This window comes from Lithobates pipiens, unplaced genomic scaffold, assembly GCF_037356315.1.
Source record: "Lithobates pipiens isolate NorthernLeopardFrog02 unplaced genomic scaffold, aLitPip1_a1.2 Scaffold_22, whole genome shotgun sequence".
Lineage (NCBI taxonomy): Eukaryota > Metazoa > Chordata > Amphibia > Anura > Ranidae > Lithobates > Lithobates pipiens.
The window spans coordinates 8646225-8666472 of record NW_027507784.1 but is presented as its reverse complement, the minus strand read 5'-3'; the positions used below and the strand labels follow the sequence as shown (position 1 = coordinate 8666472).

The 20248-nt window shown below is 39.4% G+C and overlaps 2 protein-coding genes across 2 annotated transcripts in view; both read left to right on the top strand.

Moving 5' to 3' along the window:
- The window catches only part of LOC143925290 (uncharacterized), a 40776-nt gene extending 27005 nt beyond the window's left edge, over positions 1-13771 (top strand). Inside the window, exons 5-7 of the mRNA XM_077449874.1 lie at positions 7477-7724; positions 7803-7937; positions 13625-13771. Coding sequence (XP_077306000.1) covers positions 7477-7724; positions 7803-7937; positions 13625-13771 — 530 coding nt within the window. The remainder of the gene's footprint in view (positions 1-7476; positions 7725-7802; positions 7938-13624) is intronic.
- Positions 13772-15134: 1363 nt separating this feature from the next.
- LOC144000356 (uromodulin-like) overlaps positions 15135-20248 on the top strand; it is a 133120-nt gene continuing 128006 nt past the window's right edge. The window contains exons 1-2 of the mRNA XM_077494148.1: positions 15135-15307; positions 18816-18968. Coding sequence (XP_077350274.1) covers positions 15142-15307; positions 18816-18968 — 319 coding nt within the window. The 5' untranslated portion in view covers positions 15135-15141. The remainder of the gene's footprint in view (positions 15308-18815; positions 18969-20248) is intronic.

Here is a 20248-nt window from a genome sequence, read left to right as displayed (position 1 = left end):
ACGGACAGTCCGTCCTACTTTTGAATGAACGGACTTGACCACACACGATGAACAGACAGTCCGCTGAAAGCTTGCGCGATGACGTGTACAGCACGTACGATGGGACTAGAAATACGACGTCCAATACACTGCAATGCAACCTTCCGCCGTGTAAATCCTTTCTGAGCATGCGCCATACTTAGTCCGTCCAACTAGCCTACTCACGAGTGGACTGTCCGCTGAAACCAAAGTTGGACGGACAATATTACGGAAATTCCGAAATACTTAGTACGCCAGACTGTCCGCTGAAAAAGTCCGCTGAAGCCCACACACGAGCGGACTGTCCGCTGAAACGTGTTTCAGCGGACTAAGTTGGACAGACAGTCCGCCCGTGTGTACGCGGCCTTAGAAAGTTGTTATGATTTTTTTTTTTTTTGTGTACTAAATCACTTCTAGATTTCATGGAGGCTTGCTTATAAGATCGTTTTAGGGAGGCATGTGAATAGCCTCTTGCCAAAAGTCTATCACATAGTTTTGCAGCTTCTTTTATAAAGGTTTCGTTATCTGTGCAATTGCGTTTTATTCTTAAATACTGGCTGTAGGGAATGGAGTCAATTAAAGGATGCGGGTGAAAGCTTGAAGCATGGAGTATTGTAATTTGCTACACAGTTTTCCATCCTCTTTTTTGTATATTTCCACATCTATAAAAGTAATGCAATTTCTATTATGGGACATGGTGAAGCTTAGTTTGAAATTGTTCCTATTCATTCTTAACCACTTCCTACCCGGCCAATGTACATATACGGCCGGGTGGGAGCTCCCTATTTCTGATAGGACATTCAGGAACGTCCTTCAGAAGGAGGGGGATCCCGATGTGCTTGTGTCACCCGGACACGGCGCATCTCAGATCGGCAGGAGGGCTCTGTGATTGGCCCTCCTGATCACATGGCGGCCGTGTCCAATCACGGCCGTCATGTGATGTAAACAAACAACCGGTTGCTAGGCAATTGGCTCCTCCTCTCCTCACACGGAAGTCATCGCTGAGGAGAGGAGAGCAGATCGCTGCAGCCGGCTGATGATCAGTGAGTATGAGATGTTTTTTTACAGCTTTTTACTCACTGATCACCAGTCTAGTGTAAACACACAACACACCACACAGTGTAAACACACATGTCACCACAATACACATGTCCCCAAATAATAAAAAGACATGTCCCCAAATAAAAAAAACACATGTCCCCCACATATGTCCCAATAAAATCACATGTTCCAATGATTATCTGTACATGATCACCTGCACACATCTGTACATGATCATTTGCATACATATGTCCGTGATCACACAAACCAATTATTATACACTTAACAGATTTTTTTTTTACCAAAAACATGTAGCAGAATACATTTTGGCTTAAATTTATGACAAAATTTGATTTTATTAGATTTCTTTTAAAATAGAAAAAAGAAAATATTGTTTTTTTTTCCAAATTTCTGATTTTTTTTGCGCTTATATCGCAAAAAAATAAAAACCGGAGTCGTGAATAAATACCACCAAAATAAAGCTCTATTTGTGCGAACAAAATGATAACAATTTCATTTGGGCACAGTGTAGCATGACCGCGCAATTGTCATTGAAAGTGTGAGAGCGATGAAAGCTGAAAATTGGGCTGGGAAGGAAGGGGGCGAAAGTGCCCTGTATTGTAGTGGTTAAAAGACACTGCTGGAGCAGGTCCTGTATTCCATCCCAGATAATGAAGATATCATCGATGTAGCGATACCATCCGAGGATGTGGTCAGTGTAAATGACCAGACTTTCACCTGCCAAAAACATTTTCTCCCACTCCCCCAGGTACAGGTTGGCATACGATGGGGCACAACAAGTCCCCATTGCAACCCCCTGCACCTGGAGGTAGTGGGAGCCATTGGAAAAAAAAAAAAACATTGTGTTTAAGGACATACTCCAGCAGTGACAGAATGAATTCATTAGTTACTGGATCAACAACCGTGGCCTGTTGCAGAACATGGTTAATAGCTGCTAGGCCTTTATCATGGGGAATAGAGCTATATAGTGTTTCCACGTCTATGGTGACTAGGAAAGCGTAATCAGGCATATTAAATTCATCAATAATCTGCAACAGGTGGACAGTGTCTCTCACGTAAGATGGTAATGATGTTACATGTGGTCTCTTAATAGGAGAATGTACAAAAAGGTCTAAAGCCTTTGATACAGAGATTTTTAATTTATGCGAGAAAAGAGATTCTCATCAAAAAGAGACACAAATTTATACAGGACAAAAATTGCCTTTGAGGGTGGTAAGGCCTATAAATGGACCCAAAAAAATATATAAGTAAAAGCAACTTGCATCAGGGGCAATCTTATAATTCGACCCAACAAGGCCCTCACACCTCCTCCCAAACATTTTAAAAACAAAAATCGACGCCAGCCACCAAACGCAAATATCATGGTGACACGATCAAAAAGCAAAAAAACTAGTTTTGTAAAAAACATTGAAGTACCCTCACCTAGCCACTCCGACACCTGACCAATCCATCAATTGCCCCACACTAAGACCACCACTAGAGAATTTTATGTCCCAAATAACAAATGCACCTTCCAATCCACCTGGATTGGGCCAATGACCCTTCTTTTTAGACCAAAGTTTAGCAGACGTCAAGCCAGCACAACTCAATCTAAACACATTCACACAACTTTCACTTTAAACCCCATTGAAGAACCTTTATTGCAGGCTAACACGGATTTGAGTATAATCAACTTATCCTCACACAATCTATCCAAGAAGGAGTTTTTAGTGTTAAAGAAGGGCTTGAATTTTTGTCAGAGTCAAAAATTGGACAAATTTGAAATATATAAGGATCTCCAATTATTTATTCGCAAACTTATTTTGAAACAACTTTATCATAAACAACAAGGTAATATAGATTGTACCCCCAAGAGAATCAAGCTGTGGACCAGCTGATTTCTCTACTCGAAGAAAGTGATACAGCAGATCTTATTGACTCCGTGGACTTGTCTCAAATCCTACAGTCAATAGATGAACAGGACTACTATACGCCCCCCACATATTGCAAATCTATCAGCGTAAGCTTCTGAAATTTATATGGGGATCCTCTCGCCCTCGAATTAACAAACAGACATTGTACGCCAGACGGATTGAGGGGGGCCTGTCGGTCCCTAATCTTCGGGCGTATTATCTGGCGGCGAATATAGCCCCAATCACTCGCCTCCACGATAACTACCAAATGCCACTGTGGGCCACTATTGACCTGGTTGACTCACACCCTACACCTATCTCGTCCATACCATGGCTTCCTCCAGCGAAGCGCCCGAAAGGGCTTGGACCGTGTATGGTCCATTCGCTACGCCTCTGGGACTCGATAAAATATTCAGCGAATCTTATATCCCCCATTTGCCTTTGCTACGTCTGGCGCACTGCCCAATGTTCCCCCCTAGTTGCGACAATCCGGGTCAGTTTTCTTGGTGGGCGGATAGGGGCTTCACAGATGTTTATTCACTGCTTACCCCCGTGAAAATGATCTCCTTTGAAACGCTTCGTTCCTCCCATGACATTCCTTTGCGGGAACTTTATAGTTACCTACTAATTAAGCACTTTTTCCAGCAACTCCTTCGGGCCCAGCCTACTCCGTACACTCTGACCTCCTTTGAAAAAATATGCAGGGCTACTCTTCACTCCCCGGGGACCATATCCCTATTATACTCTTCTATCATTTCTATCAGCAAACCCCCCATAAGCAAATATTATCTCCAGTGGGAGAAGGACTTGGCGAGGCGGCTGGACCCGGAGGACTGGCAGACTATGACATTAACTCTCATGAAAAGTTCAAGGAATGTCCTTATTCTTGAAAATGCATATAAAGTTTTTTATAGGTGGTATTATACGCCCGACAGACTAGTGAGATTTATCCCCTCTTATTCTCCTCATTGTTTTAGGGGCTGCCCGATAACAGGGTCTATGGTACATATTTGGTGGACATGCCCAAAAGTTTGTAGACTCTGGTTTAGGGTCTACGCGCTGCTACGAAATATGTTTCATACCAATCTGAAAAGAGATCCATATGAAGCCCTGCTTTGTAAACCTATCCAAGAACTTCTTTGCTCAGAGCGCCAATTAGCCCAACATCTTTTTAATGCAACAAAATTGACCATTGCCCGCTCTTGGAAAACTCCTGTACTCAGTTTTGAAGCAGTTAAGAATCGCATGAATGACATCATGGTTAACGAGAAACTAACGTCTTTAACCTCTGACACACACAACAAATTTCTTAGAACCTGGAGTCCCTGGATATCTTGTAACCCGACCTCCAGGTTTGATAGTCGCTTGATGTCAATCTAAGGGCTCTGTGCGCGCCCCCCCCCATCCCTTCGTGGAACGGACTCTCTCCCCTCTTTTTCTTTTGGTCTTTTCTACCCATCTTCTTTACTCTCCTTCTGACTTTTGCTTCTAACCTACTTCTTCTTTTCTCTTGTCTATATGTGCTTTCCTTCATTTGACTTAGTTTGGGAAGGACCCACATTTGTCTTGCTGGTTATGATGGTTGGTAATAGTCAAACCCGACAGACTGCACTATATTTTCATTAACGTCCTTTTGATTTATTTATATGTGATTGTTCATTCTGGGTGCATTTGTTTTGCATCGTTTTCTAGCTCATGTTGATGTACACCATGCTAAACATGTAATATTCCGCTGTTGGGATTTTTTTTTTCTTTTTTTCCTCTCTTTTATGGATATCTACTGTAACCAGCAACCATTTGGATATTCTTGTTATGTTTTATTTGTTAATAAAACTTTTGTAAAAGAACAGGACTACTATACTAAAATGAATCCCTCCAAGTCACTACTAAAGAAACACTCTGACTTCTGTGCACCTCCATGCACCAACTCAAATGTGGCAGCTTTTTTGAAGTTGGTGAACATCCAACTGAGCTGTATACTGTATGTAGCGGAGGCTGCGTACAGTTCATAGAGCATGCTCAGCAGGTGCTCCTGTTAGCATAGAAAATAGTTCATTTTAGGCAGCTTAGCTCAGTATCTCCGACCGTGTGTACAAGGGCTAAGGGTCCTCTGCTCTGGTCTGGGAGAGGTTGGATAGAAGATAATGGATGCCCCATATTAAGTCTATGGATGATGCAACCTCTCAGGCTCTGCAGCCAGTGTTGCTGCTCTCTCCTCTCCCCTGAAGCGGGAGATCACATGACCAGAACGGAGTGCCCTCAGAACAGATAAGTATAGACATCTTTTCTTTATAAGCTAGTTAATATAGGGCTTAGAATGGGGGTGTAAGTGGTTTTACACTTAGGTTTAGACTGGAGATCAGCCTAAAAAAAGTGGTACTAACCCCACAACAGTACAATCAGTCTATATGTATATCAGTATATTGTTATACTCACTGTTGGACCTAATGGATCAGCACTGTCGTATACGTATATATGTATGTGTATATGTGTATATATATATATATATATATATATATATATATATATATATATATATATATATATATATACATATATATATATATATATATATATATATATATATATATATATATATATATATATATATATATATATATATATATATATATACACAATTATTTCATGGGAACAAGAAAAATTTCTGATTGATAATTTTTTACTACCAATCCTTATATGCTTGGTATGCAGAGACACATATATGTATATATATATCTTTTTTTCTCCAACGCTGTGTGGATGTCTTTGCTCTATCTGTGTGCATCCATCATATTCAGGTATTTTGTCTCGATTAATGTTTTTATTTTTTGTGCTGTTCTATGCACCCACATAACAAACATACTCTATGCTCTTACTTTGGAGTCACAATCCAGTACAATCTAGCATACCATCTTTATTTTCTTTTATTTTCTTTAGGGATCTCCTTGTTTGGCCTCAGTATATCCTCTTGGCCATCATGCAGCCTTGGAATATGAGGAGATATTTCTCCTCGGGGAGTAGAGCCACAACTTTAAAGTGGTTGTAAACCCTTACAAACCACTTTGACCTACAGGTAAGCCTAGATTAAGGCTTACCTGTAGGTCCAAGCAATATTTTTGCCTGAAAATGGGCACCGTTGTCTACGGCACATGCGCCATAGACAGCGGCACACAGACGCAATGAGCGCGGCATTCTCAGCGACGGCTCCCGTGCGCGGGAGTGACGTCATTCTCATTCTCGGCTCCCGTGCGCATGCACTGGAGTGACGTCATCGCGGCTTCGCCGAATGACAGCGGCGGGGCTGCGAGACCCCACCAACAAGATGGATGCGGCGGACTACAGGGGACAGCGGCGACTTCGCTGGCTCCTGTGTCAGGTAAGTGACACATAATGGGCTACTATGAGATGCATAGTAGTCCATTATGCTTTGCCTTTGCAGGGAATGAAAGAGGAAGTAAACTCATCAGGGTTTACTTCCTCTTTAAGTCTGTTGTATAAACTCTTATCCACTTTATTTGAAGCCCACATGCCTTGAGATAGCAACCCCTCCGGCACAGTCCTCCATGTTATGTATCTACATTTTTAATAATATTAGACAATGAAATGTTGAAAATCACCTCGCTATTCATGTAAGTGGATTTATTGAAATATGGTATTTTCTGTACCATGAGTACAATTCTCTATTGATTAAACTGTCTGCATTTGCTCTCAATTACGCTATAGATTAACTTCTCCTTTTCATGCATCTCTGAAGAAGGATTGAACTGTGTCCCGAAACGCGTTGGGTTTAAGGAGGTTCTTCTAGTACGGTTATATTAGCTGATGGCTTTGTTCAGATAAATCAATATTTCATGTCCCATTGTATTTTTTAATCTTGTTCAATTATAAATAAAACATGTTGTTGTTACTATAAATACTTGTACAAATTAATACTATTTGGTGCCTTAAAAGTCCACCCAGGGGAGACCTCTCTCTTTCTTGATTACTGGATGTGGCACCCCATAAGCATAGATTTTCCATTTGCACTTTCTTTCTCTATTCATTTCAAACTCATTTGTCTTCTTCAGGGGCATACAATCTTGATCCTTCTTAATCCTCTAAAATTAAAGTCTATATCAACCATCATCTTCATGGCATCATCCTCAAATCCTTAATCACTAAAGGGTGAGAATGAGGAATGCCAAAATTGCCACCACACAAATTGAATTTGTAAGTCCCAATAGTGGATACTATGCATTAGAACGTAGAGCTCATAAAATATTCAATGAGAAGGAACGCTAATCCTGTACACTCAACAAAGGCTGCCAAAAAATGACATCCATTTGCCTTTAAGAAAGTTCTGTGCTACTTACTTTTTTGTACAATCTATGGAGAGAAGAATGTGGGCACATTAGCATAGAACACTCTTTCTTTTTTGTGAACTATTATGTTACTGTTATTGTTTAAAAGTTTCTTTAAGCATTTAATTTCTACTTTTCAATCAAATATTTTGTTTCTTTTTCAGAAACACATGAAATTATCACTAATGACAAGAGTGATTTTTTAAAAGCTATGCGAAGAAAGCTTGATTATTTTTACCAACCAAGGAAGTGCAATCAGTCCTTGTTCTATGGGCTGAAGAGAGCCCTTGAAATTTCCCCTGCTGATTCCATCATTTTGGTTTATAGGTCTGGTTTATTTTCAGATTTGGAATACATTGAACCCGATGAACTGGATAATTTGTATTCCTTACTGGAGCAAAAGACGTTGCAAGTAAGAGCCTTGCATGTAGAGTCTTACATCGTCTACGTATCTCTACTCCGTAGCTAAACATTTTACTTTTTTCTACAGGTTTATATTTTTTCATTCACAGCACGGCATTGTGAAAAAATAGCTTCTGATGAAAATATATTGGATATATTCCATAAAATGTCATCACTTAGTTATGGAGGATTCTTTGTCATAGGAAATAGTGATAATCATATGGTAAGAATCATATTAGATGCCTAGGAAGCTTATTGTATTAGTGAAGGTAAGAACATTTTGATGGTGAAGATTACGGGATCTATTTAAAATTCAAGTAAGATTCAAATTAGTAATACCTGTAATGTTTGTGATACAATATGTGTGTAATGTCAGTTCTACATGTTGCCTTTCACTGGGTGAATGTAACTTTCAATTATCATTTGATCCTAAGAGGATATAAGAACATTCAACTATGAGAGTTTCCATTAACCAATAGAGAAAATAGCCTAATGGTATAGGCTAAGAACATTCGACCAGCAGGGGAAATAATATGAGGGTGACCTCTGCACTGTGTACAATCTATGGAGAATCCTGTGTAAATAACTGAACAAATATGTGCTCTGCCAAGTGAATCTCCAGCTGCAGTGTGAATCAAAACATTTAGCAGTGGTATTGTTATCAATACCAAATGTGACAGATTCAACCTGATGATTCGCCAATGACTCAACCTCACCTGACATACTTAGCTGTCAGCTGGGGATTTCTGATTTACAGGTGAATGTAAACACACAGTGGGTATACTGTAAAAAACTGCTTTAGTTCTGGTATGGATTTTTAAGGCGACCCACAAAAAGAGAGACACAGTGGAGTTCCCCCAAAATTCATTACAGATTTTGATGCGGGTTTCTCCCTCCCTTTAAAATTGGTGGCCCACAGATACCACCCCTTCACACAAGAATAAGTTAGGCTCGGTTCACACAGGGGCTGCACGACTTGCAGCGCCGCGACCTGTACACGATCAGCGTCGACTAGCAAAACGACTTCTGTATAGAAGTCAATGCAAGTCACCCCAAAGTAGTACAGGAACCTTTTTTCTAAGTCTGAGCGACTTGAGTCGCTCCTATTAGAACGGTTCCATAGTACAGAACGGAGCACGACTTGTCAGGTGGCGAAGTCGCCTGGACAAGTTGCCCCTGTGTGAACCGAGCCTTAGCAGCACATGGTACCCCTACTTATTCTTAAAAAGTCAATAGTAAAGAAACACTAAATCATTTTGAATCCTTTCACCACTTGACCTCTCGAAGATGTACCCCTCCATGACCAGGTCAATTTTGCTATAGGGCACTGTGTTATTGTAGCTGACAATTGCACGTGCTGTACATAAATTGAATTCATATAAAGTTTTCCCACAAATAGAGCTTTCTTTTAGCTGTGAACAGGCAAAAAAATTGTTTGAACACCATTAAAGTCTATGGGACATGAACAAGAAAAATCAAAAGTGCTAGTTTTAAAGGCTTATATGCTTGGTATTGTCATAAAAAGTGTTTGGGGACCCGGGTCCTGCCCCAGGGGATATGTATCAATGCAAAAAAAGTTTTAAAAACAGACGTTTTTTCAGGAGCAGTGATTCTAATAATGCTTAACGTGAAACAATAAAAGGGAAATATGCCTTTAAATTTCTTACTGGAGGTGTTTATATTATGCCTGCAAAGTAGTGCATTTTTCCCGTGTTTAGAACAGTCCCACAGCAAAATGAAATTTCTAAATGAAAAAAAAATCATTTAACCAGTTCCCGACCAGCGCACGCCGATGTACGTCGGCAGAATGGCACGGGCAGGCATATAGGTGTACAGGTATGTCCAATCTTTAATGCCGCCCTGCCATCGTGAGCGAGCCACTGGCGGCACGCTCGCGTGCTGGTCGGGACCCCCGTGAGTCTGGTCGCCGGTCCTCCTACACTGCCACCCACTGGCTAATCCCTTCACTGCCAGTGTCATTTACACAGGAATCAGTGCATTTATATAGCAGTGATCACTGTATAAATGACAATGGTCCCAAGAATGTGACAAAAATGTCCAATGTGTCCGCCATAATGTAGAAGTCACAATAAAAATCGCTGATCGCCGCCATTACTAGAAAAAAAAATATTAATAAAAATGCCATAAAACTATACCCTATTTTGTAAACGCTATAACTTTTGCACAAACCAATAATAATCGCTTATTGCGATTTTTTTTTGCCAAATATATGTAGAAGAATACGTATCGGCCTAAACTGAGGGAAAAAATGTGTTTCTTTATATATTTTTGGGGGATATTTATTATAACAAAAAGTAAAAAATAATGCGTTTTTTTCAAAATTGTCGCTCTATTTTTGTTTATAGCGCAAAACATTAAAACCGCAGGGGTGATCAAATACCACCAAAATAAAGCTCTATTTATGGTAAAAAAGAACGTCAATTTTGTTTGGGAGCCACGTCGCACGACCGCGCAATTGTTAGTTAAAGCGACGCAGTGCTGAATCGCAAAAAGTGGTCTGGTCTTTGACCAGCAAAATGGTCCAGGGCTGAAGTGGTTAAAACTGACTGCTGCTATAATGTATTGTTGGGTCTCGGCAATATAGATAAAACGAATTGAAAAAAACTGCATGGGTTTCCCCCCCTGTCCATTACCAGGCCCTTTGGGTCTGGTATGAATATTAAAATATGAACCAAAATGTAAAAAAAAATTGCGTGGGGGTCCCCCAAATTCCATACCAGCTCCTCCAGGTCTGCACCCCTCCTCCTAAACCATACCAGGCCACATGCCCTCGACATGGGGGATGGGTGCTTTGGGGCAGAGGGGGCTCTGCATGTTGATGGGGACAAGGGCCTCATCCCCACAACCCTTGCCCGGTGGTTGTGGGGTTCTGCGGGTGGGGGGCTTATCGGAATATGGAAACCCCTTTAACAAGGACACCCCCAGATCCTGCCCCCATGTGAACTGGTAACGGGTACATTGTACCCCCACCATTTGACCAAACAAAAGTGTGAAAAATGCCTCCATGGGCTTCTCCCGCCGATTGACGCATCCCCTGCTGTGACAGCTGTTATATAGCTCAGGGCAGGGCCACCTGGTGATGTATACACCTGACCCCTGCCCCCCTCTGATGCCACCAGGATTTCCCTTGCTGTCAGTGGGGGGGGTCAGCCATTTACGTCACCGGTGGTCCCGCCCTCAGCTATATAACAGCTGTAACAGCGGAAGACGTGTCACTTGGTGAGAGATACACATGGAAGCAGAGCTATTACGACGTTTCTTTTTCTCCATGGCGCAAGTTGAATGGACATCGCTGGACTTTTAAAAAATGTTTTAATAAAGGACTTGTCCCGAAGTGTCTCCTGTGTTTTTTGCCATTTTTGACACTTTTTGGGTGAAGCCGTAGGGGTACAATATACCTGTTACCAATTCACATGGGGGCGGGATCTGGAGGTCTCCTTGTTAAAGGGGGCTTTCAGATTCCAGTCCCTCACCTGCAGACCCCCACGACCACCAGGCAAGGGTTGTGGGCATGAGGCCCTTGTCCCCATCAACATGGGGACAACATGCTTTGGGGTGGGGGGCAGAGCCCCCCGCCCCAAAGCACCCATCCCCCATGTTGAGGGCATGTGGCCTGGTACAGTTCAGGAGGGTGGCTCTCTCTTGTCCCCCCTCTTTTCCTGTGGCTTGCCAAGTTGCATGCTCAGATAAGGGTCTGGGATGGATTTTTGGGGGGCCCCTATGCCATTTTTTTAAATTTTGGCACAGGGTTCCCCTTAAAATCCACACCAGACCTGAAGGGCCTGATATGGATTTTGAGGGGGACCCCTATGCCATTAAAAAAAAAAAAATTGGCGCAGGGTTCCCCTTAATATCCATACCAGACCTGAAGTGCCTGGTATGGAATTTGGGGGGACCCCCACGCAATTTTATTTCTTTTATTTAATTTTGGTTCGGGATTCCCCTTAATATTCATACCAGAGGGCCACAAAGGGCCTGGTAATGGACTGGGGGGAACCCATGCTGTTTATTTTTAATGAGTTTTGTCTGTATTGCCGAGACCTGACAATACATTACAGCCGCAAGTAGTTTTAAGTGACTTTTTTTATGACAATCCCATGCACATTTTATATTTTAAGTCTTTAACATGAAAAAAAACAAAAGTGCTCATTTTATTCTCCCAGACTTTTAAACGGTGTTCTGTGGCTTTCAAATTTGCCGTGAACACGGCAAATTGTTCGCTATTTGACAAACAGATGAACACCTGATGTTCAAATCTAACGTAAACATCGGGCTCATACCTATTGATCCCCGCTGGATTTTTTTGGGGGGTTTTTTGCATTACAAATGTAAAAAGACCAAAACATTTGAAAAAAAAAAAAAGATATTTTTTTACTTTCTGCTATCAAAGTATAAAATGTTTTAAAAAAAAAGTAATTTCTTCAATTCGGCCAATATGTATTCTGCTACATATTTTTGGTAAATAAAATATATATATATATCCCAATAAGTGTATATTAATTGGTTTGCACAAAAGCTATAGCATCCAAAAAGTATGATATACTGTTTTTTTTTAATACTATTACTGGTGATGATCAGTGGCTTTTAGCAGGACTGCAATATTGTGGTGGACAATCTGGAAATAACTGACACTTTGGGCACTTTGTGGGAACCAGTGACTCTAATACAGTTATCAGTGTTAAAATATACACTGTCACTGTACTAATGACACTGGCTGGGAAGGAGTTGAACATCTAGGATGATCAAAGGATTAAATGTGTGCCTAACCAGTCTTTAATGTGTAATGTGAGGTGCTTTCACGAAGGGATGTTTTTTGTTCCCGGACAAAAAGGACAAACGAAAACTGGCACATCCCTGCTGACAGGACAGAGCTCTGTACTCTTTACATTGCCAGAGCTCTGTCCTGTATTCCTGTCAGTTTTACACACAACCCCGATGGCTGCAGACGCCGGATTGTGTAGAATAGACATGTGCAATTCGTTTCATTCTGAATTAGTTTTTTTTTAAGAAATTTCAACAAATTTGTTAATTCAGAAACATCCGAATTAACAAAAAAAAACCCACTTAACAATTTTCTTTTTCCGAATATTCATAAATTTGAATATTCAAAAATCTATAAATTTGTAAATTCATCAAATTCCTAAAATTCTAAAATTCCTAAATTCGGAAATTCGAAATTTTAAAAATCCAAAAACCCCAAAATTTGAAAAATCTGAAAATAATAATTAACTATTAAATTATAGGTACTGGATTTTCCTTTCAGATTTGGCTTTTATTGAACGTAGCAAATATAAATGTATCCAAAGTTACGAATTATCCTAAATAATGAATGCCGTATCTAAATGAATGGAACGTAATGAATTAATAATAATAATAATAATAATAATAAATAACAATAATAATAAAAACTATTCATTATTATGATTTATTATTCATTTGTTCCATTCCTTTTATTTAGATGAGGCATTCGTTATTTCGTATAATTTGTGACTTCGGATAAATTTGTATTGGTTACTTTCACAAACAGCCAAATTTGAAAGGAAATTCCAATGCCAATAATGTAATAGTTATTATTAGTTAGTTAGTTATTCTTTAGAGTTTTTGGATTTTCGTTATTTTCTTATTTTCAGAGTTTTTAATTTTAGAATTTTTGAATTTTCAAATTTACTCATTTACAAAGTTACAAATTGCGATCATAACGAAAACGAACATGTTTTTTGGCCGGTGCACATGTCTAAGTGTGTAAAACCCCCCCGTTGTTGTACAGACCTGGCAGCAAAAGGGTTAATGGCCTAAAGAGGAGTTTTTGTACCTATAAACACATTTACCCCACAAAACAATTTGTGTTTATTCAAAAAGCAAATCACATTTCTCTTTTATTTTCTGCAGTTTGTTCAGTCAATGAAATATTTATTACCTAAACCTCTAAATTCATCTGTTCGCATCCTGAACCTAAAAATAAATGTCACTGAGGAATATACTGCAGTGTTTAATGTTACAGCCTCCTTGTCATGTTTACTGATCAGATTGGCCTGAATTTGTTTTTTTAAGAAATTTCAACAAATTTGTTAATTCAGAAACACCCGAATTAACGAAAAAAACCCGCTTAACATTTATTTTTTCCGAATATTCATCAATTTGAATATTCAAAAATCTATAAATTTGTAAATTCATCAATTCTGAAATTCTAATATTCCTAAATTCGGAAATTCGAAATTTAAAAAATCCAAAAACACCAAAATTTTAAAATCTGAAATACTAATTAACTATTAAATTATAGGTACTGGATTTTCCTTTCAGATTTGACTTTTAATGAATGTAGCAAATATAAATGTATCCAAAGTTACAAATTATCCGAAATAATGAATGCCGTATCTAAATGAATGGAACGTAATGAATTAATAATAATAATAATAATAATAATAATAAATAACACTAATAATAAAAACTATTCATTATTATGATTTATTATTCATTTATTCCATTCCTTTTATTTAGGTGAGGCATTCCTTATTTCGTATAATTTGTGACTTCGGATAAATTTGTATTGGTTACTTTCACAAACAGCCAAATTTGAAAGGAAATTCCAATGCCTATAATGTAATAGTTATTATTAGTTAGTTAGTTATTCTTTAGAGTTTTTGGATTTTCGTTATTTTCTTATTTTCAGAGTTTTTAATTTTAGAATTTTTGAATTTTCAAATTTACTCATTTACAAAGTTACAAATTGCGATCATAACGAAAACTAACATGTTTTTTTGGCCGGTGCACATGTCTAAAGCCTCATACACACGATCGGACTTTGTACAAACTTTCCCGTGGACTTTTGTACAAAGGGCGTGGTCCACAAGTTTGTATTGCATACACACGATCGGACTTTTTGACAACAAACACGAATGTAGTGACGTCACAACGTACTGACGCCACTTCAAAAGAGGACGTTCAATGACTCCAGCGCCACCTTTGGTCAACTTCTGTATTGTAGTCTGATCTTTTGCATTGGTTCTGAGCATGCGTGTTTGTACCTTGTACAAAAGTCCGATGCTTTTGCATACACACGGTCGGACTTTGCTCCATCGGACTTTTGTTGCCAGAAAGTTTGTCCGTTCGCACAGCCAACAAAAGTCCGATGAAAACAGAAAAAGTTTGTCCAATGGAGCGTGCACACAGTCGGATGTTGCTCCAAAACAGCTAATTTGCATGTTTGTTGTCAAAAAGTCCGACCGTGTGTACGGGCCTTTAGTGTGTAAAACCCCCCTTTGTTGTACAGACCTGGCAGCAAAAGGGTTAATGGCCTAAAGGGGAGTTTTTGTACCTATAAACACATAAACACCCCATAATACAATTTGTGTTTATTCAAAAAGCAAATCACATTTCTCTTTTATTTTCTGCAGTTTGTTCAGTCAATGAAATATTTATTACCTAAACCTCTAAATTCATCTGTTCGCATCCTGAACCTCAACATAAATATCACTGAGGAATATACTGCAGTGTTTAATGTTACAGCCTCCTTGTCATATTTACTGATCAGAAGAAATGAAAAGCTCGCTCTTAATTTGACTGATCCAAATGGTAAGTTCATTATTATAGAATTTCAGTGTTTCGCCGCACACATTGCAATCTCCTTTTTGGATCTTCCAACAACTATGTAGCGTAAGGGACTGTCTGATTGGTTACAGCCAACATATGTTGGATGGCAGGCTAGTAAATTTTTGGCGGACACCGGCTTGACGTCAGATTTTCATATTGGTCGGTACACAAATCCGTCACACAAAAGTCGAAAAATACAAACACGCACGCTCGGGATCAATGCACACCAAACACGAAATTAGCAGAAGGGGCCCGAATGGTGGCGCTCAAGAGCTGAAATTCCTCGTAGTACGTCACTACATTCGTGTTTGTTGCCCGACAATTGTGTAACGTTAGTATGCAAGACAAGATCCTGGAACAATCGTACTGTGTGTACAAGGCTTTAGACCCCATACACACTATTAGATTTCCTGCAGATTTTTGTCTTCAGATTTACCAAAACCATGTAGTGCAAGGGCCTGCCTGATTGCATACAAATTTAAACTCTTAGCCCTTGTACACGCGGTTGGAGATTCCGACGGAATGTGTCCTATCGGACCGTTTTGTCGGATATTCCGACTGTGTGTGGTCTCCATCGGAGTGTTTCCGTTGGAATATCCGACGGACCAACTTTTCCAACTTGCCGGTAAAATTTTCCGACAAAATGCTCCGATCGGACATACTCCGATCATGTGTAGCCTACTCTGACAGACAAAGTGCCACGCATGCTCAGATCAAATTCCTAGACCAAAGCTATTGGTAGGCTTGTGCAATTCGTTTCGTAACGAATCGAAATTCGGCCGAATTTTGCATCTTTCGGACATTCGGATGCATCCGAATGTCTGAATAAAAAAATAACAAATTACAACGAATACAAAAGAAATATAACGAATGAATTCGAATGCATTCGACATGATTCGAAATTATTTCAACTGCATTCGAAATGATTTCATTCAAATTTGGGGTTTCTAGCTATAAGTGACCCCGACATATGTGGCCCCAAAATCGGGTCGCAAAATGTCATTCTCGGCTCTAATAACTAATAACATTTTGCGACCCGATTTTGGGGCCATATATCTCGGGGTCACTTATAGCTAGAAACCCCAAATTTGGTATGCAAACAGAATGGTACTAGCACTAAAACATATGCATTCGAAATGATTTCAACATGATTCAACATTATTTCAACCGCATTCAAAAATATTTTGTGACCCGACTTTAGGGCCATGTATCTCGGGGTCACTTGGTGCTAGACACTTCAAATTTGGATATGTTGTAGAGCTAGTATTGTGTTTGCATACCAAATTTGGGGTTTCTAGCTATAAGTGACCCCGAGATATGTGGCCCCAAAATCGGGTCGCAAAATGTTATTAGTTATTAGAGCAGAGAATGACATTTTGCGACCTGATTTTGGGGCCACATATCTCGGGGTCACTTATAGCTAGAAACCCCAAATTTGATATGCAAACATAATGGTACTAGCACTACAAGATATTCAAATTCGGAGTGTCTAGCACCAAGTGACCCCGAGATACATGGCCCTAAATTCGGGTCACAAAATATTTTCGAATGTGGTTGAAATAATGTCGAATCATGTTAAAATCATTTCGAATCCGGTAGAAATATTTTCGAATGTGGCAGATTTTTCGAATTCGGTAGAAAACTAAACGAAATCCGAAAACGAATTTAAGGAAGTTAACGAATATAACTAAACGAAATTAATGAATTAACAAATTAAAACGAAACGAAACTAAACAATTTTTTTCCTTTTGCACATGTCTAGCTATTGGCTACTAGCCTGAACGTAGTCCCATCGTAACAAAATAACTTCATCGCGTTATGTACAATCGGATTTTCTGACAACTTAGTCCGACCATGTGTATGCAACAACACTTCCGGACCTCTTCCGGAATGAATCCGTCAGAATTACTCCGACGGATTTGGTTGTCGGATCTCCGACCGTGTGAACAAGGGCTAAAGGTTTGACCTCATATTATATGGTTTTGGTAAATCTGAAGACAAAAATCTGCAGTAAATCTAATAGTGTGTATGGGGTCTAACTAAGCAATCAGCTAGATGGAGCAATGCTAGATGGAGAGCTCTTAGTGCACTCCCAATGATATATATATATATATATATATATATATATATATATATATATATATATATACATACATACATTTTATTTATTAGCACTTTATACTGTTTATGGATGAAGATTTTGGCACTATTTGCAGTTTTGAAAAACATTTTTTTATTGTTTTCATTTTATTGATGAAGTTTTTTGGCACAATAAGATCATTTACAGTTTTGATAACAATTTGCACTTTAGCACTTTTTTTAAGGTTGCTTTGGTTAATATATTACTAAGTCTCTTTGCAGCGCCACCTATCTCTCTCTCTCTCTCTCTCTCTCTCTCTCTCTCTCTCTCTCTCTCTCTCTATATATATCTATATATATCTATATATATATATATATATATATATATATATATATTGCACTCAACTTCACTTAGACCCCTTTCCAACTGGGGCATTTTTTAGGCGCTTTTCAGGCGCTTTAGCGTTAAAAAAAGCGCCTGTAAAGCACTTGAAAGAAGCCGCAACCGCAATCCCAATGTAAAAGCCCGAGTGCTTTCACACTGAGGCGCTGCGCTGGCAGGGCGTAAAAAAAAAATTCCCGCAAGCAGCTTCTTTGCAGCGCTTTTGGAGCGGCGATTACACTGCTCCTAAAGTGCCCCTCCCCATTGAAATCAATGGGAAGCACCTGAAAAACGCCTGAAAAGCGCCTGAAAAACGCTTTTGGCAGCAGCGCTTTGTGGGCTCTTTAACCCTTTATTTGGCCACTAGCAGGGGTTAAAAGTGCCCCAATAACGCTCGAAAAACGCTGGTGAAGTGCTGCTAGTTTAAGTGGCGCGTTACGAGTGTTTTTTCGGGCGCTGACATTGTGAAAGGGCTCTTAAAGCACTCGGGGCTTTCACATTGGGATTGCAGATGAGGCTTCTTTCAAGCGCTTTACAGGCGCTTTTTTTAACACTAAAGCGCCTGAAAAACGCCTGAAAAACGCCCCAGTGTGAAAGGGGTCTAAGTGAAGTTTTTTCAGGGGAGACAGCATCCACATTTACACTTAAGCATGGAGATAGATACAGAGATAGATAGATAGATAGATAGGATAGATAGATAGATAGATAGATAGATAGATAGATAGATAGATAGATAGATAGATAGATAGATAGATAGATAGATAGATAGATAGATAGATAGATAGATAGATAGATAGATAGATAGATAGATAGATAGATAGATAGATAGATAGATAGATAGATAGATAGATAGATAGATAAAATCCATATATTTGTGTATTAAATGATTGTATTTTGTTTTAGGGGGGGGTTGGATTTCCATATTTCATCATCTCAAATCTAGAAGTATTTTTCAGAAAATTGTTAAACCAATAAATACATGACTTCTCCTGCCTTCCTTATGCATTTATTTACCTTTCATAATTTTAGGAAATTCATATACATTCAGACACAATCCTTATCATCACAGGAATAATCTTCATTTTCCAAGGTTTCATTTGGTAAAAAGTCCGGCTGTGGGATCCTGGATTCTGAATGCTCAGGGGAATGCATCACTTTCTGTTCAAATATTAGGATTTACTGGTAAGTTCCACCATCTTTTTTTTTTTAAATCTTTTTATTAAATTTCTCAATTACAGACAAAACATACAAAGACACGACAAACCATCATACACAAGAAAATATAGTAATACCTTTTCCGAAATCTGATATTTGAATTAATAATCCACAATAAAAATAGAGAAATAAATAAGAAGCAAAACAAATTACAATAGACAATAATTCCCCCACCAATAGCCTCAGACATTTCTCACATAGGAGCATACATATCATACATCCTAGCCCCCCATTGATGGTCTATGCTGTGTACGACTTGTCCAACCACTTTGCCCACACTTTGCCATACTTGGTAGGGCAACCCCTATTCATGCAGGTATCTCTATACAGTTGGAAGGTTTCTATTTACCAATTGCTTCCAATATGAAAGCGTGGGGGGGACGAGGTTTTTCTTCCAACACAATTCAATAGCTTTTCTTGCATAGAATAGTGCTATATTAGCAAAGGTTTGCTCAGAAATTGTTGGAAAAATAGTCTCTACTAGACCCAATAGACAGACAGACATTGAAACCGGTAGAGGAGTGGAAGTGAGAGAGTTCAATAAATCCACCACTTCCACCCAAAAAATAGCTACCGTATTTTCCGGCGTGTAAGACGACCTTTTACACTTAAAAAAACTGGGCAAAAAGGAGGGGTCGTCTTATACACCGGGTCAGCTGCTGGGATGCCTTCTGGATGTCCGGTAATACTGTATGTAGCTTTGGCTACATACAGTATATACCACTGAGCCAATCCCAGTGAGCGATGTATTCAAATGAATACAGAGCCTGCTCGGATTGGAGTAACAATCTCTACCAATCCGAGCAGGCTACACACAGTAGCCTGCTCGGATTGGCTTTGAGAGTGAGAGAGGCGCGGGCTGATGATGTTACAGCCTCTGCCAATCCAAGCAGGCTTCGTATTCATTAATAGAATACATCGCTCGCCGTGATTGGCTCCAACACCAGCAAGAAGGAAGAAGGAAATGGCTCCAGCAAGAACGAAGAAGAGGGATATGAAGCGTTGGAAGCCTCGGAATGGAGGGTCGTCTTAAACGGTGAGTACGGGCAAAACATTTTAAAAACCTGTAGAGTTAGGGGGTCGTCTTATATGCCGGGTCGTCTTATACACCGGCAAATACGGTATATATAAGTCCGAAAGATATGTGTAAATTCCCCCTGTATTGCTCCGCTACGCCAACACTCTGAGGAGTAAAGAGGGTTTATCTTTTTATATCTGTATGGCGTAATATACGCTAGACATGTGCA